Here is a 25,827-nt window from a genome sequence, read left to right as displayed (position 1 = left end):
CCCCTTTAAATAAGAGTCTATTTGTCGCTGTACCTGTTAATACCCTCACTTCTTACACTGAAAAATAATTCTCATTTTCAAAGACATAAGGTTAGTAATCAGTGAACATGGCGATTCTGAGCGTACAGGACGATTTTTGCTTGTTGATGGCTTTTAGAAGTCAGCTGGAATAAATTAGAATTTGAAAAAAAAGAGGGTGTAGAGGGTCAAGGTAGGGCGTAAAAGAAGTTTATTTTTTAAGAAAGAAACGTTTTTTAGTATGTTTTCAGAAAGTAATAACTATTATTTCTTTCCATAATTAATAACAATATTTGGTAACCAATAAATATAAGATTAACCATGGTTTAAGTACATGGGGTACGAAGTTGTTTATTTTTAGGCCCGACATATAAGAAGAACGAAATGGCAACGAAATTGGGTTCGACATTGGGGAGAACGAGCGAATCGTCCATGGACAAAACGCACGTTCAGGTTTCCGTAATAAGTACTACATTTCCCAGGTTACCTAGCGGTCGGAGCTTGCGCAATGTGTTTTGCACGGCCCTGGCTCTTGGCAGTGTATGTTTGTTGTTGTTGTCATATTAGGAGAGTGAAAGAGGCATTTATTATCGGGGCCATAACCGTGAACGTGTCGCATGAGGTAAGGAAGATAATGGCGCTCTTTGTGTGCTCTGTCTTTATCTTCGCTCACCTCCAGAACTGTTGCCTCGAATATAAACAGCACAGTTTAAGCTACTCAGCGTGAACACTGAGCTAACAGAGACACGAGCTAACAGCAACACTGGAACAACCCAGCGAAAGTCAAATATTAGGAGTTAGACGCTTCTTGTTAAAGAGTTCACACAAGGAGGCTGTTGACCGATCAAGTTAGAGGCGTTTTGGGAGGTCAGCGGGATCAACTTCTGCCTGAGTGACCCCAGTAAATTAAGCTAACTACCTGTAGTCAGCTGGCTAATGTTGACTCACACACAATAACCATAGCTGTATGTGTCTAAAATAAGCAGGTGTGCCTTGCTGTTGAGATAGTTTAAGGAAAAGGAAAGTGCCATTATGGTTTTATGATATTTCCATGGATTAAATGCTTGAAGTTGTTGCTAATAAACAAAACAAAATCGGCATGAACGGATAAGAGGAATAGCTTTGTTTTCCTGAGTTCACAGGCAGAAGTTCCCCCCTCCCACCAGCTGAGAACAAAGGATCCTCTCAGACTTGTTTGAACCTTAGGTCTCATAGTTAACTTTAGACTTCTAGTATTTTCTTTTAAAACTAAGAACAAGTCAGCATTTATGTGACTCCATGATATCTTAGAAAGTAGAATAAAATCTCTGTCAGATGTTTTAGTTAATGTAATGACTTTGGAAGGTAGTTTTTGTTCCAGAGTTATAATCACCATGTTATTATTAGTGATTCAGCACAAAATGGCTCCTAGAGAAACAAACATCTGTGGCATTTTACACAGGCTTTCGTTCCTTTCTTTTTTTCTAATAAATCTGAACTATAAAAATCTGAAGTGCCTGCACTTGTGTGAAAAAGTAACATTGTTAAAGCCTAAGTTAAGTACATAAAGTAGGTTGAAAACATAAAACGGAGCCCTCACTATTATTTTTTTTATGTCTTTTATATATTTATTTGCGTGAATTTCTGAGGAATGCGTTGAGTACTTAACAGTTTTTTTTGTTGTTGTCATTTTCTTGTGAATTTCGGCAGGTTAGTATATGAGCCCCACCCTGCCATGAGAGCGGACCACCAGGTCAGCAGCCCCCCCTCCTTCTGCAGTTGATGGATCTGCAGCTGGTCCAGAGATGACAGACAGCGTCAGGGCCTTCCTCCAGAATGTTGCGACGGTCAGCGCACACACGCAGCACACACTCATGAGACACGGCAGGATGATCATCACGATGCCGTCGTTTAGCTTGAATGCTTACCTAAGTGTATGACCTTCCTCAGCATCGGTGATATTTATACTTGAGTAGGAAGGAAGTGGAAAGAAGATCCAGTCCCTTATTGTGCTCTGTGTAACATAATAAAGGTTTGAATGTCTAAGTAAAAAAAAACAACAAATTAATCAGAATAAGATCCAGCATCGAGCAAGAAAAGCCTTTACAGAAATTTATGTTTGAATGATCTGAACCCAGTGAAAAATGCATCTTTGGCAAAATGGCAAAAGAGTAATTTTTGCTTTCAGTGCAGCTAAGAGAGGCTCATGTAGATCCCCAGAAGTTACATGACCTTTTGACAAAAAAAAAAAAAAAACAGTTTAGAATTTTTTTAATCAAAGCATCTACTAAAAACAAGTGTTATTATTAGAGAGCCAACATTGTCTTGTTCTTAAAGGTTTTCAAATAAAGAAAACCGTTAGACTTTTCCCATAGCCAAATGTTGGGAAATGTTAATCCGTGAAATATAATTTACTGCCACGGAATAATTCAGAGTAAACTGAACTGAGAACCACAAGTAATAGAAACAGGGTAGAATTTCAGGAAGGTGTGTAAGTTTTACTAGTTATACATGAGGTGAGCATATCTATGCTCATCTGCCAGCATAAGTTTTCAAGATAAAGCTTCTTACTTTCGCTAGAATCTTTATCATTTAAAACCATCAGTATGACTGCTATACATCTGAGATAAGAGTTAAAGGCGTGTCTTTAACTCTTATCTCAGTGATGTTAATAAAGGTGCACTGACGCACCTTTTTTACCATCTTTTTCTCCATCTGTGCGTCATTTATTAAATTCCCCTGCAGACCTGGTTTCTCTACACTCGCTCTTTATTTGTAGTATTATCTCAGCAGGTGAGTCTAAAAATGTAATTAATCTCCTAACACTGAGAAAATTTGAGTGTTAAAATAAAAAGAACTTTCAACCACATACGTGTTTGTTTATTTTGGATCTGCCAGGGGATCAAGGACTCCATATTGGGGATCGGAACCATCTCCAAGCTGGATGCTCGCATCCAGCAGAAAAGGGACGAGCAGCGGAGAAGGAGGGCCAGCGGGGCCCTCGCACAGAGACGGGCACAGAGTGAGGAACGCAAACCGGACAAGTAGGTCGGAAACACCAGGTTCTGACGGAGGTCGGGCGGTTCCACACATCTGTTTGGATGTGAAAACATCTGTTTTCACATCAACACAGGTTACATCTGTTTATACTAGTATGTTGAATTCACGGCATGCTGCAAAAGATGTTTGGAAAAAAACAAGTCTGGAGTTTGGAACTTGATAGAGATGTTATCCAGGTCTGGAGCTGCACAACGTCAAGCTGCAGTTGTCGTCACAACATTCACGAGTGTCGCATATCAATTCCGATGTTTTATTGTGAACGCAGCTCTGGGTTGTTGCTTCCATCACCAACAGGGCTGCTGTGTCAGAAACAAACACCTGAGTTACACGAGACACCAAAAGTGTCTCATGTAAAGACAGTAGAAAATACGGTTTTCAGATTTTCATTTTAAACTTCCTAATATATTTTTAGCCATATTTACACTATTGTACTCAAAAGCTCCAGCTTTCTTTTATTTTACCAATTTTATTTATTCTTGAAGGGGGGAGAAATGAAACTACTTAAGTGATCGGTTTAAAGTTAATAGACAAATTCCTCATTTAACTGATCTGTACTCAGCATAATAAACACTGACATAATTCAGAAAAGATTAAATATTTAACGTGCGTGAAACAGTGACTTTAAACGAATGAATGAACGACGCAAATGATGTTCCAGCTCCGACTTATTGGAGAGGTAAAAATGTCAATGATGATTTCCACTCTGCTCTGACACACCTTTATTAAAACTAAAATCGCCTTTACTATAAATAATCCTGACGGTTATAATTTGTCTTTAATCTTTCAGTGAGCCTAGAGTAGCCAGCAGGATATTTCAGTGCTGTGCCTGGAATGGAGGAGTGTTCTGGGTAAGCTGCTTCTCTGCTCTCTCTTCTCTTCTGAAGCTTCTTGGTTTACAATTGTTGTTTTTGTTTCTTTTTTTTGTCAGGATGCAGTCAAATGTGATCCCTCACTGTGCTTTATCTCCTCAGCTCAGTCTGTTTCTCTTCTACCGGGTCTTCATCCCCCTGCTGCAGACCCTCACAGCAAAAATCATCGGTACGGGCAGCCGCTGGTAGTTGCGGAGTGGATTGTTGGGCTTGTTGTTGATGGAAGCTGTCTGTGCTCCAGGTGACCCCTCCCTCCACGGCAGCGTGTGGTCCTGGCTGGAGTTCATCCTGACCTCCGTCTTCAGCGCTCTGTGGGTTCTCCCTCTGTTCGTCCTTAGCAAGATAGTGAACGCCATCTGGTTCCAGGTCAGAGCCACAGACTGCAGTGTTCAAATAAAAAATGAAAAATAAAATAAAATAAAAAATAGTGGTGGGATTATATTTAAAAATGTGGTAAATTGCAGGGTCTGTAATTAATCCTATTTTAATCTAAATCTATACATTGACAAAATAATCAACATTGGAGCTTAAGAAACCCTTTATGATGCCAAGTTATTGAATAGTAGGCATATGAGATACACCACAAAGATTTTTGTGTTTTTAATCTTTTATTTTGGTTATCCAACCATCAGATTGGTTTTAACCAGTCCTAACCCGTTCAGCTTTCAAGCGTTTCAGGAACAATTGAAAGCTGAAACACTTTGATCATTTTTAACATGTTGAAGTTGATGGAGTTAATCAAAATTAACTGAAAAAAACAACAAAAAATAAGCATAGATTCAATTATTGGTTCAATTAGATCAAGGTCAGGTCATCACAGCGACATTGTCTCCAAAGGTCAGAGGTCAGCCTGTAGTCTTTTTTTTTTTTTTTTTCAGGACATAGCTGACCTAGCGTTTGAGGTGTCCGGCGTCAAAGCCCAGTCGTTCCCCAGCGTCAGTAAGATCATCGCCGACATGCTGTTCAACCTGCTGCTCCAGGCGCTCTTCCTCATTCAGGTAAAACGCTCTCCTCGCTTCCAGAAACCACATTCCTGCTCAAGCAAAGATACCAAAACACATGTCACATCCACGAACGGCACAATGAGTGAAAGCTGTGGTCCATCAGGGGATGATTGTCAGCCTGTTCCCCATCGACGCGATCGGACAGATGGTCAGTCTTCTCCACATGTCTCTGCTCTACTCCCTGTATTGCTTCGAGTATCGCTGGTTCAACCACGGTGAGACTACCCTTCGTTTCCCACTCTTGTAGTGAGTTGTGTGGATTTAAGAGGGGGCTCAAGCTAAAATGATCACTTCTGTCTGTCGAAGGCATCGAGATGCACCAACGACTGTCCAACATCGAGAGGAATTGGCCATATTACTTTGGCTTCGGTTTACCCATGGCTCTGCTGACCGCCATGCCCTCCTCGTACATCATCAGGTCAGCTGCAGAGTCAATTTCTTTTTTCTTAAATATAATGAAATTACACAAAACATAGTACTATCTCAAAAAGAATACCAGAAGTGGTTTCTAACTGATCTGTTTTTGCCCCCCTTTGTAGTGGCTGCTTGTTCTCCATCCTCTTTCCTCTGTTCATCATCAGTGCAAATGAAGCAAAAACACCAACAAAACTATAGTGAGTGTGTCAACTACTTTTAAAATGCATGGAAAGTCTTGAGCCAACCCTCATTCATCAGTTTTTTTTTGTTTTTACATATTTATTAAAACGGTTTTAAAATAACTGAAGTGACATGGTTAGTTGAACACAATGTGGGTGGAAAATACATAAATACTTATCCTAGCTGCCATCTTGTCTTCTGTTTCACTATACAGGGATGTGACACTTTTAAACTATATTAATTTCCGAATTGCCTTCTTGTTCTACTTCGTGGCAGCATGATTTTTTTAGCATCAATGTGGTTTTTGAAACTTTCATATCATGACAATCCTACTTCACCTTCAACTTCACAATTATGTATTTTTATTGTTCTGTCACAAGAAATCTCAATGAAATACAGTGAAGTTTTTGGTTGCAAGACTATAAAAACATGAAGCGTTTAAAAACACTTCGGCAAGTTGCTGTACAATGTAAAAGTAGTACTAATTAGTGTTTTTTTTTAAAGTGTTTTTTTTTTTTTAACATTAGCTGCTTTTGCATTCGTTGTCACCTAGTTTATGACATTACCCAAAAGCTCTGGCGGTTTTTGGTTAAAATGTACAGAAATGAGGCGCAGCTCCAGACTTTCCTGTGACGCCGTCGGTAAACCCGATGCGTCTCTGATAACGTGCGTTCCCTCCCAGTCACTTCCAGCTGCGGCTCTTCTCTCTGGTCGTGCTGATCAGCAACAAGCTTTTCCACAAGACCGTCCACCTGCAGTCGTCTCTGACGCCGTCGCCCTCGTCCGAGAAGCTGGCCTCGCCCCACACCTCCCCGAACCGCCACAGACTGCTGCAGCACAGCCAGTGACGGATCCACGCGGAGCACGGAACGATGTCCACCAACGTTTGGCGTCGGCCGGTGTCGATTCCTCCAGAAGGGTTGACCTCGAAGAAGGCGACATGCAACGCAAGATGAAGGGTTTATGTAGATTATCCAATCTTCGGCGGTTGGGTTCGGTTTTAATCCACGCCAGGCACATTTTGACTCACATTTCTCTCTTAACACGTTATAGGAATATATACAGCTGTAACTTTATTTTGGTTTGGCCTTCTTTCCGCATAGGTTTTTCTTTTCTTTCTTTCTTTTTGTTTTTGTTTTTTTGTTTGTATAATGTGCCATTTGAGTGATGCTTCGTAACAAATACAGCACAAGAGACCATATAGTTTTAATCTTAAGCAAATATACCTTAATTAGACTTTTTCTCTCTTTGCAGGAGCATTGAGAAGAAACGGCACATTTAGGTTCCACCTGCAGCGTGTTGCTTAGTGCCGAGTCTTGCACATGGATGTCGATGTCTGACGAGTTTCATAAACAAATCCTTTAAAGGGAGTGTTCTTCTTTTTTGTTTTACCTTCCTACATTGCAATCTCAGATCAATTCAGGCAGCACCATGTTGCTGTTGATTGACTTTTATAAGAAATGGCCACTCTTTTGTTTTTTGGCTTCTCTTCCCCCAGAAGACCACCACTATCTGTAATATATGTAGTGACACCAGTGGGTGAAGGGTTCACCCCACTCCTTTAATGGTTGTGTGTCATTGGCTGGTCATAGTGAGACAACACTGCCAAAACACTGCAGTTCTGTTTTCTTTTCCACTTTAGGCACAACCATGTGAAGCTCTATAATAAAGAGGCCTTTCTTTAGAAAAACCAAGTAGGTGATCACCCTCACTTAGCTAAACCTATCCTACCCAGAAAGCTGATGTCATTATACCTAATCTGCAACTATTAATTATTATTATTTTTTTTATGGTGTACATAATTTCAGCACCTCGTTTCTTCAGACGCCCTCGTTCACTCTGTAGTCTTTTCTCTTTCATTTATCAAAAGCTCATGGCTGTGGATAGGGGCAATGATTTTTGAAAAAGTGTGCAATTCTGACAGGAGCATAGTGTTAGTGATTTTATTGTTGTTGTTTATTTTTCTTTTTGTAAAAGCAACATTTAATTTCAATAAAATTTGGTCAGTATTCAATGTTTGAAACGTGTCTGGTGATTATTTCTGCTTTTGTGTGATTTGAATTGTGAAGTGAAATGTGCTGCTGTTGCAGTTTGCATTTATTTTATCCCTGCTGCTGCCAGACGTTTCTGGCCAGACCTTCCCAAAAGCAAGATTCTACTGGCACAAATAAGGCAGCTGAGATATTCAAAGTAAATCCATTTGTATTTTTCATCCAGTTTTAAAAAAAAATCAAATTCCTCCTTTGTGTACTTCTGCTCTCTAGCTGCTGCATATCAGAAAAGTGCATGTATTTCAGGAACCAAAACACATGTCAGTGGTCAAGAATTTTCTATGGTTATTTCAAACCATGTGATTAGCCATCTGACTGACATGTTATTAATTATGAAATTTCAAAAATGTTTTATGGAGCATCACCAATAATTGTTAGGTGAAGATGAGTCCAGCTTGCCCAGCCTTGTTCAGTAACTTGTTCAGTAATCCTCTGGGATTAAAAAAAAAAAAAAAAAAACAGAAATTACTTATAAACGTTTAAAAATAAAATATTAGCCTGTTTTCTTTAATAGAGTCTGCCTAAATGTAACAACTAACTCTTATTCAGTAGGGAGGAATCTCCCCCACAGATCTAGTGGAGCTTAAGAGCCAATCGTGTGTAGTTGCCAGGGGAAGAAATAAACATTTGGCCAATCAGCATCGCTGAATTTAATACATTTGGGGCGCTCAGAATATCTCGCCTCTGCCATAGGTAGATGACAGAAAGTTTTGGGTCGCCATGGTGATAAAGTTGCTAGTGGCGACAACGCCAGTTGAGGGAAAGCTGAAATATCCTCCTTGACTGACAATGACAATATAGAGGATTTTGTAGACGGCAGGTAAGCTACAGCTTCTGCTCCTCTGCCATGATATTGCCCTGATTTTTGTTGTTGTTGTTTACTGTTTTTGTTCAGCAACTGCTGTCATGTATTCTTTGCTGATTGTTTGAACGCTGCGGTAGTTTATTTAATGTTACTCTGGATAAGATAAAATAAAAACATATTTATGTCTTTTTATTATTGTTGTTAATAGTGAAGATGCTCTTGTTGCATTTGAGTTCCTGCTGCTATTATAAAGTTAATGTTTGGTTAATATGTTGATTTCTGGGACAGATGGCCATTCTGGTGTGGTGTTGTACAGGGAGGAGCTGAAGTCCTATTTCCAGCAAACTCAGCTCTATTAACATTCATATCAGTAAGATTTTGACTTATTATTGTCAGGTTAATTCAGGTGATGGCTTGGTGTAGTTCCAGTAGAATTTGAAGTCTTTTCGATTCCTAGATTAAATGCTAGCAGGTTATTTCACCCTATAACAGTGTGTTTTAGTTCTTTTGGGCAGGAAGACTGCTGCTGCTTAGTTTTATTAGTTGTCTTTCCTCATTTTTCATAGAATTTAGCTTTTATTAGCGTTTTTTCAGAGTTAAAATTGTAGGCAACCACAAATTAGTTGGCATTTTTCGCAGTTTTGAGTCTCATTCAGAGTAAGGTATTTGACACTTATTAAATAATATATGTTTTGCAAAATACTGAACAGACTTTTTACTTTTAACTAATCGAACACTTTATTTTATTTTGCTGTATGAAGAATTCAAATTCAATTCAAAATATATTGATTCCAGGGGGAAATTAAATGTTATCTTGTTTATTTGATTCAATTTCCCACCACAGTCCTTACACTGGACTATGAAGGGAAAGAATGTATGTATGAATTATTTCACTGTAACAAGAATCTCAAATTGTATTTATTTATTTTTTAAAGTTACAAGTTTTAGAAACATAGAAATTACTTAATTGGTAGTGCCCCACAGTAAATGGAAATTGAAATACTTAAATATTTATTAGTTTAACTTATAGAATATAAACTTTTCATCTGAATTCATTAAGTTCTTATGTATTTGTATATTTATGCATTAATATATTACTGGCGTGCTAAATTGATCCTGGAATAATTTATTTTCAGTTGTATTTTATTTTAATTCTATTTTAATTATAATATTAATAAATAATTGTAATGATTTATCTACCTTTTAGCAATTTTGATTCTCCATCTGTATCATTTTTGACCAGTAGGTGGAGACACACTTCTTCATCTACTCTAAGGACACGTCACTACACCGCAGAGCCAAGGCAGAGAGCAAAGATAATATGACAACCAATGAACCAATCAACTTTCTTGTAGGCTCCCGTTGACTGGATTTTGACCAATAAACGTGCACGCAAATGGTAGTGTAGGCGGGATTACGTTGAGGGTGAAGGTATAGTGTGTGAGAAGTGTATGAGTTGCAGGAGCGGCGGAGCGGGTGAGTGAGTGTTTTAAAAATATATATTATTGAGTTCTTGTTTTCATCGGGAATATATATTTTCTATTTGAGGTCTGGAATTTATGGAGGTTTTAAAATAAATAAATAAATAAAAAAGGCGCGTTACTGGTTTTCACTTAACAGGAGCTAGCATGTTAGCCTCTGTAGTTTATCTTCTACATATCTACATATACATACAGCAACGGAACTAACACATACTGTCTAATTTCTACTCTTCCCTACATGTCTGCATGCTAAGTGCAGCAAACATTTTAATATCTTGGCTAGCTTTTACTACAGCTGCCGTGGAAGTTGGTTAATGCCATTTTAAGGCTAGCTTTGATTGACGACTCTCCTGCTTAAACAGATAGCAGTCTTTCAAATAGAATCTCTTTGGGCTCTGTGATTCCGCTTTAATCGTTAGACGAGATGTTTTATTGCAACGCTGGACACAGCCGTCTGCACGGGCTTCAGAGAGGCTGCTTCCTGGTTTCTGACGCCATATGCAGTGCGTGGCCTTAGCTGGTTGGACTGGAGACAGAAGTTCTCACCAGCAGCTCAGACCCTGAATCTTGACTCTTGCTGATCATTGTTGCAGTGGTCTCATAATGCAGGATCTAACCGACGTGCGCCACTGCTTGTCCTGTCCTGAACAGGTAGTACGGTGAGCTGTCCCTGATCTCACCAAAATGACCAAGCTGGGCTTCCTGCGTTTGTCCTACGAGAAGCAGGACACGCTGCTGAAGCTGCTCATTCTTTCTATGGCTGCTGTCCTCTGTGAGTCCTCTGCATCCTTTATCCTAACAGAATGGCTGGAATACGAAACAGAGCAGGTGTTTATGTTTTTTGTTGTTTCTCCTCCTCAGCATTCTCCACCAGGCTCTTTTCCGTTTTGAGGTTCGAAAGCGTCATCCATGAGTTTGATCCGTAAGTTTCCATTGATGCCTTTAGATGAAATGATGTCCTCATGCTGTTGGCTCACCCTAACTTTCTTCTAACTATCAGGTACTTCAACTACCGTACCACCCGCTTCCTGGCAGAAGAAGGATTTTATAAGTTTCACAACTGGTTCGATGACCGAGCTTGGTATCCCCTGGGAAGGATCATCGGCGGCACCATTTACCCAGGTAGGAACGATGAGCTTACAGTCATTCCCTTTTCTAGCTCTTATTTGTGTTATGTAAAATAGAGGAATCCATTCACACATTTGTCACACTTGGTCATGATGACCAAAAAGCTTTAAAATGTATATTAATCTTTTGTTTTAGCAGCATGATCTGTGCTCATAACAAATAGAAAATATTCAGTCTTCATAACCACATTGAGAAATTCTGTCAAGAAATAGTTTTCGATGAAATCACCACGGCTACAGATGATTTAGTCCATTAAAAACCCACGTTTACTTGACTAGTAGTTGACCAGGTTTCTATTTAAAATGCTCTGCTATTTTAATAACTTGATTATGTTCCCACAAGCCCTCAGCATCATACATCCTCACCACAGCTAACAATGGCCCAGAGGTGCTTTTAGTTGATGGGGAGAACCTTTAGTGGTTGTCATGGAAATGCCAATATGCTTCTGATTGCTGCAGTGAACTTTAGAGAATCATACGGTTTCCCTCTGTACCATTTGGCACGCTAAATATTGGCTCCCGTCCAGGCAAGTCCAGGGTTTAAAAAAGATGGATCTCAGTGCCACGTCATATTTTTACCCCAGGAAACAGAAAGTCATAGAAAACTACTTAGAAATTCCTAGAAACAAATGTTTTAGTTTCATTCATTTCAAAATAATTTCTTCACAAAGGATTTTTTTTAAATTATATTTTTCATTTTGAAGTATTTTTTAAGCAACTTTATCAGATGTACCATGTAATGAGTTGACCGTCTTCCTCTCATTTCCTTCTCCAGGACTCATGGTGACGTCGGCCGTCCTCTACCACGTCCTCCACTTTTTTCACATCACCATAGACATCCGAAACGTCTGTGTGTTCCTCGCTCCCCTCTTCTCCTCCTTCACCGCCATCGTCACCTACCACCTCACCAAGGAGCTGAAGGTAAAAACAATCCACCACAGGAACACACTCTCAGTGAAGAATCCAGAAACTTACAAGTGAAAGGTCTTTTTTTTTTCTGTGGGATATTATTTGATTTAAACAGAGCAACTGTCCATTTCTACATCTTTGTAGTATGTGTTTTATACATTAGGAAAGGACCGAATCAATTTCTTTCCTTCCTACTTTGAAATGCAAAAGTTTGAGTTCATGCTTTGTTTACAAAAATAAAGTCAGTTTCTCCTGATAGTTGCGTAATTTTGGCACCTTTTTTGATTGCGGAAACTTTTTCTTTTTATTTTTACATAAACTTGCAACTGGCTCATTTATTTATTTATTTATTTATTTATTTATTTATTTATTTATTTATTTAACTTTCAGTGACTTGGTCTTTCCTCACTATGTTGGCTCTTTGCTCAGTAAACAGTCACGCCCTGACTGAGTTGTCAATGCATGTGGAATTGAAATAAAATGTAAATACTTCTTGGTTGGTCTGTAACGCTGCATGCTCCTTGTGTGTAGGATGCAGGTGCTGGGCTCCTGGCGGCGGCCATGATCGCAGTGGTTCCTGGTTACATCTCCCGTTCGGTTGCCGGCTCCTATGATAACGAAGGTACTGGACCTGCCGTGACCGCTCAGCTATTACGTCACAGTCTGCAGAAAGGTTCAGGATCGGTCTCGTAACAGTAACGTTACAGTTAAGATGCCGTCTGTATCTCCTCCCCCTCTCAGGTATTGCCATCTTCTGCATGCTGCTGACCTATTACATGTGGATCAAAGCGGTGAAGACCGGCTCTGTTTATTGGTCCTCCATGTGTGCGCTGGCATACTTCTACATGGTGAGGCCAGTGAGGTGTTTGCATGGCGTTTTTTAAAGTAAACAGCGGTGACTGTGAGGTGTGTGTGTGTGTTTAGGTGTCGTCTTGGGGTGGCTACGTGTTCCTGATCAACCTCATCCCCCTCCACGTGTTGGTGCTGATGCTCACAGGCAGATTCTCTCACCGCATTTACGTGGCTTACTGCACCGTCTACTGCCTGGGCACCATCCTCTCCATGCAGATCTCTTTTGTCGGCTTTCAGGTATGTTGCATCGCCAGTGGCAGTATTTTTGTGTATAAAAAACACAAAAAAGGCTTCCATGTGACGGTGCGTCTTCCCTCCCACGCCAGCCGGTGCAGTCGTCGGAGCACATGGCCGCCTTCGGAGTGTTTGGGTTGTGCCAGATTCATGCCTTTGTGGATTATCTGCGCAGCAAACTCAACGCGCAGCAGTTTGAGATCTTGTTCAAGAGCGTCATTTCTCTGGTGGGCTTCATCCTGCTGTCTGTGGGAGCTGTTCTCATGCTCACAGGTAAACAACGTTGCCAACATTCTTGACCGACAATAACGGCGTTTCCGTCAACTTGTAAATATGTGTTGGTTTTTTTATACGAATTTTAAAGAACTGCATTAGAAAAAGGTGGATGGAAATGGTGAAATCGGAAATGACGTCCTCATATCAACTTTACGTTTATGTCCTTGAAGTTGATATAATAAAGCTGATAATCGAATCAATTTCAAGGATATAGACATTGCATTTGAACAATCTGAGAACTAGTCTGTGAAATGGGAGTTGATTCATTTGGAACATGCTGGATTTATTTATTTATTTTTTTCTTGTTCTGGTTTCCTGTCAGGTAAAATTTCTCCCTGGACCGGCCGTTTCTACTCTCTGCTGGACCCCTCCTACGCTAAAAACAACATCCCCATCATCGCCTCTGTGTCAGAGCACCAGCCGACAACCTGGTCCTCGTACTACTTTGACCTCCAGCTGCTTGTCTTCATGTTTCCTGGTGAGTCGGCAGAAGCAGAGGATGCAGTCATCACAACATGATCTCTCTCTGTGTATTTACCTTCAGATTTCCTTTCCCTCCTTTCTTCCAGTCGGCCTGTATTACTGCTTTAACAACTTATCCGACGCCAGGATCTTCATCATCATGTATGGAGTGACCAGCATGTATTTCTCAGCTGTCATGGTACGTTTTGTTTTTAGCACGCTCCCCCAATATATCTGCTTTCACAAAGGATCGTAGAAAAGGAATGTTTCTGCTTATTTTAAGTGCTAAAGGGTCAGATCAACATGGGGATAAAACGATTAATCAGTTGTTGAAATAATCGTCAGTTAATTTAGTAATTGATCAATCATTAAGTGGAGTATACAGACTCAAAAAGTAATTTCCTGGAAAAAACACATTCAGAACAGTAGATTATCCAAAACTTTACAAACATATGGATTTTGCATTAAAGATGGAAAAAAACACATCTTTGTCTGTAAATATATTTAATCCCAAACTCCTCAAAATGTGTGTAGTTTCAGTTCAGATTCATTAAAGGAATGCTGTGTTGCTGCATTTTAAGCACTAAAATGTTTATTTTCTTAATTCCGAAATGTAATTAACTTGTTTGGATCTTTTAAAGTATTTCTTATATTGTGTAAATGTGCCCCACGTGGCACGAATTGAACGGATTGTTTTCTTTTCACGCTTCCAGGTGCGTCTGATGCTGGTGCTGGCTCCAGTGATGTGCATCCTGTCGGGTATCGGTGTGTCCCAGGTCTTAACGACCTACATGAAGAACCTGGACGTCAGCCGGCCGGATAAGAACAAGAAGAAGCAGCAGGACTCCACCTACCCCATCAAAAACGAGGTGAAGTCAGAAATCACTCACCTGTTTAAAGCACTTTCCACTGAAGGCTGAAGGAGAAATGCTCTGGCGTTTCAATGAGCTTTACTGTTTATGTTACCATTAATCCTTAGCGTTTCAGTCGAAGGAGCATCTTCCTTCAACAGTAACACGTTTCTGATGCGTGTGTGTGTACCCTGCAGGTTGCCAGTGGGATGATCCTGGTCATGGCTTTCTTCCTCATCACCTACACCTTCCATTCCACCTGGGTGACCAGCGAAGCCTACTCCTCTCCCTCCATCGTCCTGTCCGCCCGCGGCGGAGATGGCAGCCGCATCATCTTTGACGACTTCAGAGAGGCCTACTACTGGCTCCGCCACAACACCCCTGAGGTCAGTCATAGAAACGAGGGATGGGGAAAGGTGGTGATTGTTAAACGGGCAGTATTTGAACAACTTTTTTCTTAAGCTTTACATGATGTTACAATGTTATTCCCTCATCTAAAACATACCTGGAGTGTTGCTGTGATTCTCTCTTGCAGGTTTGAGAAATCCTTTAATCTCCCACGGCAACCATTCAGCTGTGCAAAAACCCCAGTGTGGACCCAGTGCCGCCTTTGGACGCAGCTCATCCTCTGAGCTGCAGATCCTTTAGACATGTTTGCTAGAGTAAAGCGTTTTTCTCCTCTCTCAGGATGCCAAAGTGATGTCGTGGTGGGATTATGGCTACCAGATCACCGCCATGGCTAACCGGACCATTCTGGTGGACAACAACACGTGGAACAACACGCACATCTCCAGGGTTGGACAGGTGAGCTTTACCTTTTAGATTTTTGTCGCGTCTAAAGCATTTCGGTGCTGACTGCGGATGTCTCCTGTGCCGCAGGCCATGGCATCCACTGAGGAGAAGGCCTATGAGATCATGAGAGAGCTAGATGTTAGCTACGTTTTGGTCATATTCGGAGGACTGACTGGCTATTCCTCAGATGGTACGTCATTAAGCTACATTTCGGTACTTTATATCTCTAGTTACTGTGTGCTGAGTCTGATACAAGCACCTCTTTACATGACAGACATCAATAAGTTTCTGTGGATGGTCCGCATCGGCGGCAGCACGGAGACCGGCAGACACATCAAGGAGCATGACTACTACACTCCCACCGGAGAGTTCAGAGTGGACCGCGAGGGTTCGCCCGTCCTGCTCAACTGCCTCATGTACAAGATGTGCTACTATCGCTTCGGACAGGTCTACACAGAGGGCAGTAAGTCATCTGAGCAGTATGAACTGATTAGTCACAGGCCAAAGAAGAAAATGTTGACCAACATTAACCTCCTAGATTTTTTTTTTTTTACACCAACGCAAATTGTATCTGTAGGGATTGTACAGTCATTTGCGATGATTGTTGTGATAATATATGGTGTAGCTTAAAATTTTCTATTTCATGCACTTTAATTGGCATGCTTTTTATTTCTATGTAAATGGAAAACTCTAATCTCAGTTTAGAGACGTAATCCCCTACTACACGATCTGTTCTGTTGGCTAAAATATTTTTTGTTAAAAAAGCAAAGTAACATTTTATATTCATTGAAATACTAGGTAGCCCATAAGAACCTATTTCTCTAGATATTGTAAAAAAACAAATTTGAAGAATTGCCAGAATTTAGTTCAATACCTTTAGCCATTTTTGCCGTCAGTGCGCCCTCTAGTGGTCTCAGATAAAAATACCTTGATTTTTATAATTGCATCTTTTTGAGATTAAAGTTCTCACAAGATCTTTACACCTTCACATTACTGAACACGGCACATCTAATTTTTTAAGTCTTGATTTCTTTTCTCTTTAGATCACACACTATTTTTACAATTACAATAAGAAAAACTGAAAGTATCCTGCCTGGAAGCATTTGTTTTAGCATCAATTGTGCAGTGATGGGCTCTACTGTGAATGACGGACTATAAGAAAACCTGTCTGCTGTTGTTGCAAATACAAATAGTTTAAGACCTAAAATAAATACTGATTACTGCTGCAAAGAGTTTCCACTCAGACTGTGCTGTTCTCTGCAGAGAGGCCACCTGGTTATGACAGAGTGAGAAATGCTGAGATTGGGAACAAGGACTTTGAGCTGGATGTACTGGAAGAGGCCTACACTACAGAACACTGGCTGGTCAGGATATACAAGGTGAGTCTGTCAGGATTGTTTGAGGGAAAACTCCAGTCAAGGTAAAATGCATTTATTTCAAACTTCAAATTATTGGTGCAACAGTTTCAGACAAAAAAAGCAGCAGCTTAGAATGTACACAGGCACTTCAGCATAAATAGAACATGTTGCATTGCAGCTTTCCACTGGACAGTCAACATCAGTGAAAGCTTTGAAAATGTTAGTCCTGGAATCAGATTAACTCATCGTCTTGTTTCGGGATTCAACTTTTCTCTTGTTTCAGGTGAAAGATCTGGACAACCGGGGTCTTTCGAGGACATAAAACCTTCAGACAGCAACTTTGCTCTTCAGCCTACAGCACTGAACATCTTCCCATGGGAGTCGGCGGACGGTTGCGAGAAGTACTTTTTATACTTTAGGGAAGAAAACTGCATCAAAGTGATTTTGGTTCTTGAGTTGTTTTGGGGTTATTTGGGTTTTAAGAATCTCCGTTTTTACCTGAAGCTGGAGTCAAAACATCCTGTCTGATATCAGGACGTATAATTTTCCATTGGGTGTGTAACTGAAAGCAGTGTTCAATTAAGAGTGCTTTGGATTTTTTTGTTTTTTTACAATGTGATCAATTAAAGTGGGATTGATTGTGAATTGTGTTGAATGCCTTTTTTGTTTAGTCATTGCAAGCCCTTAGTAGAGCTCACATCCTAATTTTCTGAGTTTAAGTTTCTGACTTTTAAAACAGGACGTAGATTAGGTGTCATTTTATACTGAAAAATTGAGTAACTGTAGAAAATAGTTTCATACACTTACTTTAGGTTAGTAAAACAAAGTGTACCTATGTAGTGTGCCATAGCTTAAGTCCTTTACATTTCCGTATAAAAACTAAATACTTAGTATGTATTTTGATCTGGCAGCTCCTGCAGAAGCGCAGGGTTCTTCCTGTAGATGTATGCATTAGGATCGTCGTCCAGCTTCACCAGCTCGGCCAGCGACGACACGCATGGATCGTGATCGGTGAGCATTGTGGGCAGATGGGAGGATTTATGGTGGATGCGACTGGACCGGCGCACCGGCGTCAGAAACTTCAGGTCTTTGATGTTGCTCTTCCTCCTCGATGCGCTCGCACTCACCTCGCCTTCAATTGTTTTCTTCACACTACATGGTTTCAAGAGTAGAGGGGGGAAAAAAAAAAAAAAAAAACAGAATGAAGACAGGAAGCAAATAAACAGTGATGCAAATAAAAATGTCTGCACTTACCTCTGCAAGTATGGCGTGGTCTTCACACTGTATTTGATAACTGAAGCGCTAGTTAGGGGTGTCGTCTCCATCACATCATCACTACTATCATCTTCTGAATCATCCTCACTTTCCTCAACATCTTCCTGCTTCACTTCCGATTCCTCTTTAATCTCGGTCTGTTCATCCTTCTGCTCTTCATCTCTACATTCTTCTGCTTGGTCGCATTGTGCATCAGCATCTAAATGAAGCAAAATGAGAATTATTAAAATAATCTTGTGTGGGTTGTATTATGAAGTTACACAAAATCTTGACTTTAAATTCACTGCAGTAACCTTGACAACGTACCATCAGAGCTTGCGGATGGAATCGCCATGGCCTCCAGGGCGTCACAAAGGTTCACAACAATCTGTCGACATGAAAATACAAGATTAGATTACCTTCTAACTTGGTGTAACATTTTTAATCCATTTCCATAAAAAATCTGCTTACATCATCTACTCTGCCAGGAGGTTCAGACAGATCTGCCTCAGAGTCGTCCAGCAGATCCAGTGTTGTGTTCATGATCCCAGGAATTGGGCTCTGTGCACTACCTCCTTCTTCTCTCTGAGTTTCCACAGAGGGCGCTGGGATTTCATGCTGCATGCCTGGGTTGGGTTCAGCTCCACACTGTGCACTGGGCTCCAGGTCAACATTCTCTGGAACCTTTGGATCCACTTTTACTTTTGTAGCAAGCTTTGTTTTTGGAGGTGCTTTGGTTGTCATGGCAGGTCTTTTCAGAGTCTTCCCCTTGGAGGCCAGCCACTCAGCCAGTTTTGCTCTGCGTGAAAGGGAGGTTTAATAACTGTAAGGTTGACTAAAAGAAATTTTTGCTTGTTTGCATGAATACTTTACCGTTTTTCTTCTGCAGTCTCTGCAGCAACTCTGTACTGACTCAGTGTGCTTGAGATCACAGGTCTACTGGCTTTCTTGTCGGTCACTGGAATCTTTGGCTTTGAGTTCTGACCACCTCTTGCTTTAGTGGCAGCCACAGTTGTGCTTCTGGATGTAGCAGGTGGTAGCGTGGCTGCGAGGGTTCTGGTGGGAGGCCGTGCAGAGCAGAACCCAGCAGGGCGACAGTTACCGACGGGGGGCCTGCCCACCTGATGGGGTTGGTCAGAAACTGACTTGGACCTCATCGGCACTGGCCTTTTGGCGACTTGCCTGGACACCTCAGTTACAGATTTGGACCTGTTCTTTATGGCTGTGTCTTTGACCTTTTCGCTCTCTAGTTTAGGTGCTGGTGGCTTAATAACTGCTGCACTTAAAGAATCACTTGACTTCCAAATAGAGCCAATTTTTGACTGAACAATTCTGCCTTTGTACATCCCTGGAGCAGGTTTTACTGACTGCTTTGGAGCTTCAGCCACAGCGGGTTTGAGTATTTGTGCTTTGACATCTTTAGTATCTCTCTGGAACTTTCTTTGAGTCTCTCCAGACACTGGCTTCCTACCCAGCTGTTTACCCTTTGCCTTAAGAGAATCATCCTTGTTGAAGACATCCTCTTGTTTGTTGGCTTTGATTTGGAATGGCACAGCTGATGTAGGGCCCGTTTTAACAAAGGATTTTGCTCCAGTTGGAGGCTGAGTGTTCTCCTTGTTTCCCTAGTAACGTTAAAAGAACATAAGTGTTAAATCGGGTGTAAAAGCCCAGGGAGCTAATTATAGTTTCATTTAATAATAAGACTTTTATCCCGAACTCACCTTATTATTGGGATGTTTTCGTCGTGAAATTGTGATGGTGTCCATAATGTGGCCTAAAAATTACAGATGCAGACAGTTAGCGGCAGAAATACACAAGCATGACTTTAATATCTAAAAAGTAAATACGTCATGTAATCGATTCGAGATATATGTAATCTGGAAGAAATACGTTGACGTATTTAAAAGTTTGGACTAAAACAAATAGTAATTTATTTGGCATGTTATATGCCTGCATCACCTTAAAAAATACTAGTCATTACTTAACGCACACAGACTTGCAAGAAATCTTAACTTACCTTGCAACGGTTGGTCCAAACAGCTTTACACCACTGCTATCCTCCACAGTAAGCCACTGTCTGAGGAAAACACGCGGATACAATTTCATTTGACTTCGCGCTTATTGCTTTACGATTGGCTGGCTAGTATCGCGAGAATTTAGAACTAACCAATAAATTGTCAAACGACAGTTGCGTCATTACGTAGCCTGAGCGGCTTCTACACTACAGCAGTTTGAATGTTTGAACCCAAATAGAATTCCAGAAGTACTGGTCGGAACACACCCATTGTGTTGCAGTTCTGACTGAGGCAGAGGAAAAATAGAGGGAAGTGAAGATAGACTAATGACATTAGGAGTTTTTACACGGAATGCTTAATGCTGCACATTTCATTCTGTGTGTGTAAATGATGTTTCCAGGTCAGCCACCGTCTATAATCCACAGAATAATAATGGTCGCTCTATTTGATTTAGACGCCGTGTTTTTGTTTTGTTTTTACATATCTACAATATGACTGGAAAACCACAACATAAGCAGTCAAAGTTCGGAACATGCCCAGACATGTTTTGTTTTTTTTACCTTGGGAAAGTGGCAAACAAATCTCGCGCTATTTTTTACTTCGGCTAAACGTTGTCTAAACCAACCGGAAGTTAACTTACCTTCAAAATAAAAAGAAAAAATGGAAACGTAAGCAAAGACGTATAGCAAACAAAGTCTGATTGTTGAACTTTTTAAAGATAAGGGTTAATAAATTAGAAATGTGTAAATTCTAATATAATGAATAAAAGTTCATTTATTTTAGTAACTTAATTTTCTAAGTAAAACATTATGTGGGTTAATTACACAGACTGACTGATTTTCCACTTAAAGTTATGTGGGCAGTGGGCTTAGTAAAAAGTATAAATAATACCCCCTTAAAGGTTTTTATTTTTACAAGGTTCTTTTAATCTGATGCATCAGACCTTTAACAAGGGCTTACCATGGCAGTATCCCTCTCAAGCCAAAGTAATCTGCTCTGACCTAAACCTTAACCCCAAGGATACTAGATACACCAACTAAAACTCATCCCGTGTTCAAAGAAAACCTTCTAGTAAGGGCAGACCAATCGATCTATAAATCTATTATCATTTGCATGCATAATATAAACTCTCCAAAAGGCCAAATCCTCCTCATTATACCTCTAACTACAAGGTTGCCCTAATTGAACTTCAGCTGCTCTAAATTAATGTCATATGAACAAAAATGCAATTTTTGTAACTTTGAAATTATGTAGGTGGTCTTCTTGAACCACACTGCACTCATCAAGTTTACTTTTCAGAGGCTTTTATAATTTTATTCTGAAGGCAATAACCGGAAGTCTTAGTTCTTCATAGCCTAATGCTAGATCTTCATAGCTTGGCAGCTAACGTTAGCAGTCGCCTCTTTCTTCAAAAAGTCCACGAAAAATAGTTTTATTCCTAAAAAGTCGCCATGCAGAACCACTGCGTCGTGCTGGACTGTCTCAGTGGTATTTCAGACTTTCAGGCGCTCTTCCGGTTTCCACGAGATCCAGACAGGTAAGTGATGCTAATATAGCCAGGAAGATGTGCATCAGTTAGCATAATATCGGTTTCGCGGGTCTAATAATGTCTTTTAATGCACCGCTGCATGTAAATTGTGTGGCTTTGTGAGCTCCATTAAGATTTTGTTGCCATTCCATAGTTAAAACCTAATATCTGTAGAAATATCCGCAATAAATTCACAGTGAACTTTTGTGCATTTAGTTAAAAATGGACCAAAACGAACGAAGAATTCTGGAAGTTTTTTCAGCAAAAAGATGTAAAATTGTAATTATTACTGTTTAATCTTCCATTGGGATCAATAAAGTATTTTTGAATTTGAATATGTAGGAACTCTGTAATATGTAACATATAGCTGGTGTGTTCCTCAGATCGCAGAAGTGGGTTGAACAGTGCCAGAGGGATGACCTGAAAGAGAAATCAGCGGAGCAGCTCTACAAATACTACAGACTCTGTGGGAAACATTTTGAAGCATCTGCATTTGATAGTGTAAGTTCTGTGCTCAGTTTGGATGGCTGTGTTGCAGATTAGAGCGAGATCCAACACTACATATATGTAGATTTCTATTTATGTTTCTACATCTCTACTATGTATGCTTTTAAAATAATTTATTTCTGTCATTATAAATGTTTACACATTTCTCCATTATTTTCATGCTAATCTACACAATGTTGTTTCCACTCTTCTTTATCCTGTAGAATTGATTGATTTAACTTTCACCATCAATATATTGACTAGTTTCATCAGTGTATTGATTAAACTTTAGTTGATCATTTCTAGCCTTTAAAAGTCTGTCTTCCTATTTTAATCTCTAAGGTATATTGGGTTACACCTACTTGGATGAAAAGAACTCTGTGAATAAAGTTTGATTGATTGATATAATTCACTACCACAATGGTGGTATAAAAGAAGTCTAAAGTTTATATATATATATATATATATATATATATATATATATATATATATATATATATATATATATATATATATATATGGATTACATTGTGTGCTTTTGTTCCAGGATTCTCCAGGTTCTGTGTTGAAAGCTGATGCTGTCCCGTCTGTGTTTGGTGGTCCAGGCCAGCCTCAGAGTGGACAGGTGAAGCATGGTAAAGAGACGGTGGGTAAAAGAATGATTCATTAATTATAGTGGATGTCAAATGTTTACATCATCTGTAATTGTCTCAAAATGTTGATAGCTTTTTGCAAATGCATGTTTTTTTTTTACATTTGCCAGACAAACAACACCTAAACATAAGATTTTTTTATGTTAAGGTGAATGGTACAACATTTGTCACACTAGAGGGAGATGATGTTTTAGAATGATTTGTCATGGTATATTTTATGTATTTACAAAAACAATCTTTTTAACTGCTTTTAATCTAATTTCACTTTTGATTTGTCTGATTTTCTCTGAAGACAAAAGATAGTGAAACTGAGAGAAGAGGAAGGAAAAGTAAGATGAAATAATGCATTTTTTTATTTTAAAAAATGTGTTCCAATTGTAACCAAAATGTTTTTTTGTTTTTTTTTAAGGAATGAAAAAAGCTCCAGCAGAGCCTATTACTGAAACTGTCCAGAATGTACCAGAGGAAGATGAAGAGAAAAAGTACCTCAAGACTTTATTGGAGGTTCTTCTACTTCTCGGAGAGCAAAGCATTCCGCCATTTGCACCATGTAATGGGAAAGATGATGGCTTGAAGTCGTGTAATTTCCAGGCGTTGTTGGAATACCGCCTGAACTGTGGCGATGAAGTCTTAAAGAACAAGTTTGATTCTTCAAGGCAAAACTGCTTTTCCAACGAACTCGACATGCTAATCACGGTTTGTGAGCAGTATGTGCGCAGTAAGGTGATCGAGGGAGTCAAGGAAAACGGCTTTTTCTCACTGCTCACCAGCGAACCGGTGAAGATCTCAGGAGAATGGTGCCTTCCGGTGTTCCTTCGTTATGTGGACCAGTTGAAAAGCCATCAGGAGAAGTTTGCGGGGTTCTTGACCTTTGAAGGAGACGAAAATGACCTGGCAGAAAAACTACTATCTGAAATGACCGATCGATGGGGTTTAGATATGAGCCAGTGTAGAGCACAAGCTCACGCCTGCTCTGGGACCCACTCGAGAAAAATTAAAGCATTTGCTTCCAAATTGGTTGAGAAGTACCCCAAGGCTTTACTGACATTTAGATCTACTAATCCGTTGACCCTGGCTCTGGCCAACAGCATGGGAGTGTCAGGGGTTCAACTCGTCCTGTCCACCTTTAAGCAGATTGAATTGTTTTTCTCTCAGTCACCACTACTGCAGGTGGAGTTTGAGCATGCAATTTCCATCTTCTACCCAGACAAAGAGGACAAAGCTGAGGAGCTGAAGAAGATCTGCCGGACCGGCTGGACCAGAAGAAATGATGGGTTTGAGGTGGCACTGGATGTCATAGAGGCACTGTTGCTCTGTGTGGACAGTGTCCACGACAACGAAGACATGAGGTGGAATGACCAAGTCACCCACAGTGCTTTAGAGATCTCCAAAGCCTTAACTGACTTTGAGTTCATCATGGCATTAATTGTGCTGAAAAACCTGATGGTGCTCATCCAGGCATTTGGGAAAAACCTCCAAGGGAAAGCGGTGGACATCCATTCAGCTACAGCCAGCTTGACCGCCGTGCTGCATTCCCTGAAGGAAATGTCCGACAACATCGACGTCTACCACGACTTTTTCTACGACGAAGCCGTCAACCTAGCGGCAGCCATGGAGATCCCTGTCAAGGTTCCTCGGTTCTTCTCGAGGAAGCGTCAGGGAGAACAAGGAAGCACTCAGGAGGATGACTACTACAAGGAGCATGTGACGGTTCCTGCGGTGAAGCACGTCATCGGCGAAATGAATGATCTCTTCTCTCAGGATCACATCAAGGTCTTGGGGTGTATGTGTCTGATCCCAGACATCATAGAGGGGAAGAAGTCCACTCAGCCGGACGAGGAGAGCATTCAGGTGTTCAGCGACGACATCCCGAATGCAGGAAGTCTCTCCGCTGAGCTGCACTGCTGGTGGGTCAAATGGAGCAAGAAAGGCAAAGGCGAGACATTTCCCTCTAGCCTCCATGACACGCTACAGCTGGCGGACGTCAAGTTCTTCCCCAACGTGATGACGGCTCTGAGACTCCTCAGCATCCTACCCACGCTGGCTCTGGAGGACAGCTCCGACGTGGCGTTCAAGCGTTACCGGATGTACATAGAGAATATGCCTGACAATGTCAAGTCAAAAAGCCTCGCCCTCTTCAACATAAACTACGACGTTGGGTTTGATCTGGACTCCATGGTAGAGCTCTACCAGAAGACGTACCCTGAAAGGCAGGAAGTCTCTTGAGCTTCCAGAAAATGTTAAGCTTTATTTTCTGACCCTCAAATGAAAATGGAACGTTTTGTACTTGGTTTTATTTTTTATGTTGAAGTGTAGACATGAATATGGGCAGATCTGTACACTAGGTCTCTATAGTTTTCTTTTCTTCCACTGTTGATCAGTTCTGTAGTAAAATGATAATTTGTTCTGCTGTTTTGAGAGTTTCATCCAGATTTGCAGAAAACATGCCCAGTCTTGAATTTGCAATTAAAGAGAAGGAATTTCTAAATTCACTGGTATTGTCATTCTGCTTTTATTTTAGGGTTTCCTTACTTAGCTTTCAAAATATAATTTCTGGATGTGATTGTAAAGTCACACTGATAATAAATAGTTTCTAATTATTTTACCAGAAGCAGAGATTATACATTATAAACATTTAACATGTTCCATGCCTTTGAAAGGTTTTCATATTCCCTAACATTTTACAAATTTTTTCAAAAATACAAACCATTGTATTTTGTTAAAAATGTATGTGACAGGTTAACATACTGGGAAGAGTAACTATAAAGAGGATATTGGGGAAGTGGTGTTTGTATTTATAAAATACAACCTCCTCGTCTCAATACTTTGTAGAACCATGTTTCAGTGTGGTTCTTATCGCACTAAGTATTTTGGCAATAACTACTAACTTTTCACATCTGCTAACTATTCTTTGCTGAACAACTCAACCTCAGTCAAATTGAATGGAGTGCGTGTAAACATCACTTTTGCCATACTAACACATAATATGTTGACCTAAACCTTACAATTATAATGCTGTATGTTTACAGCTAATGCTGTGTGTTCATGTCTCAACTCTTTAGCAGCCTTAAACAGTTTTCTCCCAGTGTTGGTTTGTATTTTATTTAAAATCTTGCTAGAAGACAGGAAAATGTTACAGAACTGTTTTTATTCTCTTTCAAATCAG

At 40.2% G+C, this 25,827-nt stretch overlaps 4 protein-coding genes across 5 annotated transcripts; 3 read left to right on the top strand and 1 right to left on the bottom strand.

Annotated features, from left to right (window-relative positions):
* The first annotated feature begins 512 nt into the window (after positions 1-512).
* Positions 513-7,541, top strand: ei24 (EI24 autophagy associated transmembrane protein). Its single transcript, XM_015006881.2, has 11 exons — positions 513-640; positions 1,708-1,844; positions 2,896-3,041; positions 3,845-3,905; positions 4,029-4,095; positions 4,168-4,292; positions 4,805-4,924; positions 5,034-5,145; positions 5,237-5,348; positions 5,470-5,544; positions 6,210-7,541. The coding sequence occupies exons 2-11, from the start codon at positions 1,803-1,805 to the stop codon at positions 6,373-6,375; spliced, it is 1,026 nt and encodes a 341-aa protein (XP_014862367.1). The 5' UTR covers positions 513-640; positions 1,708-1,802; the 3' UTR covers positions 6,376-7,541.
* A 2,231-nt stretch (positions 7,542-9,772) lies between these two features.
* stt3a (STT3 oligosaccharyltransferase complex catalytic subunit A) lies at positions 9,773-17,370 on the top strand. Of its 2 annotated transcripts, none has more exons than XM_015006853.2 (18): positions 9,773-9,859; positions 10,516-10,636; positions 10,726-10,786; positions 10,865-10,986; positions 11,767-11,912; positions 12,432-12,522; positions 12,642-12,748; positions 12,825-12,989; positions 13,079-13,259; positions 13,585-13,740; positions 13,832-13,923; positions 14,438-14,593; positions 14,773-14,961; positions 15,263-15,379; positions 15,455-15,557; positions 15,642-15,830; positions 16,631-16,746; positions 17,009-17,370. In XM_015006853.2, exons 2-18 carry the CDS (start codon positions 10,549-10,551, stop codon positions 17,045-17,047), a joined length of 2,118 nt encoding a protein of 705 aa, XP_014862339.1. In that variant the 5' UTR covers positions 9,773-9,859; positions 10,516-10,548; the 3' UTR covers positions 17,048-17,370. The 2 variants fall into 2 exon arrangements, with proteins under 2 accessions (XP_014862339.1, XP_087868428.1); XM_088012302.1 differs by having other exon boundaries at positions 9,844-9,863.
* Positions 16,783-20,100, bottom strand: LOC106929749 (uncharacterized). The gene is made up of 7 exons (XM_015006867.2): positions 19,997-20,100; positions 19,701-19,753; positions 18,853-19,601; positions 18,451-18,778; positions 18,307-18,367; positions 17,980-18,199; positions 16,783-17,877 (listed from the first exon to the last, which is right to left on the bottom strand). Exons 2-7 carry the CDS (start codon positions 19,743-19,745, stop codon positions 17,613-17,615), a joined length of 1,668 nt encoding a protein of 555 aa, XP_014862353.1. The 5' UTR covers positions 19,746-19,753; positions 19,997-20,100; the 3' UTR covers positions 16,783-17,612.
* A 1,204-nt stretch (positions 20,101-21,304) lies between these two features.
* thap12a (THAP domain containing 12a) lies at positions 21,305-25,153 on the top strand. Its single transcript, XM_015006847.2, has 5 exons — positions 21,305-21,531; positions 21,906-22,023; positions 22,556-22,654; positions 22,954-22,990; positions 23,071-25,153. Exons 1-5 carry the CDS (start codon positions 21,446-21,448, stop codon positions 24,885-24,887), a joined length of 2,157 nt encoding a protein of 718 aa, XP_014862333.1. The 5' UTR covers positions 21,305-21,445; the 3' UTR covers positions 24,888-25,153.
* The last annotated feature ends 674 nt before the right edge of the window (positions 25,154-25,827 follow it).

This window comes from Poecilia mexicana, unplaced genomic scaffold, assembly GCF_051168715.1.
Source record: "Poecilia mexicana isolate PSO_F unplaced genomic scaffold, ASM5116871v1 scaffold_14, whole genome shotgun sequence".
In the NCBI taxonomy this organism is placed as follows: Eukaryota; Metazoa; Chordata; class Actinopteri; order Cyprinodontiformes; family Poeciliidae; genus Poecilia; species Poecilia mexicana.
This window is presented reverse-complemented; position numbering and strand designations above follow the sequence as displayed.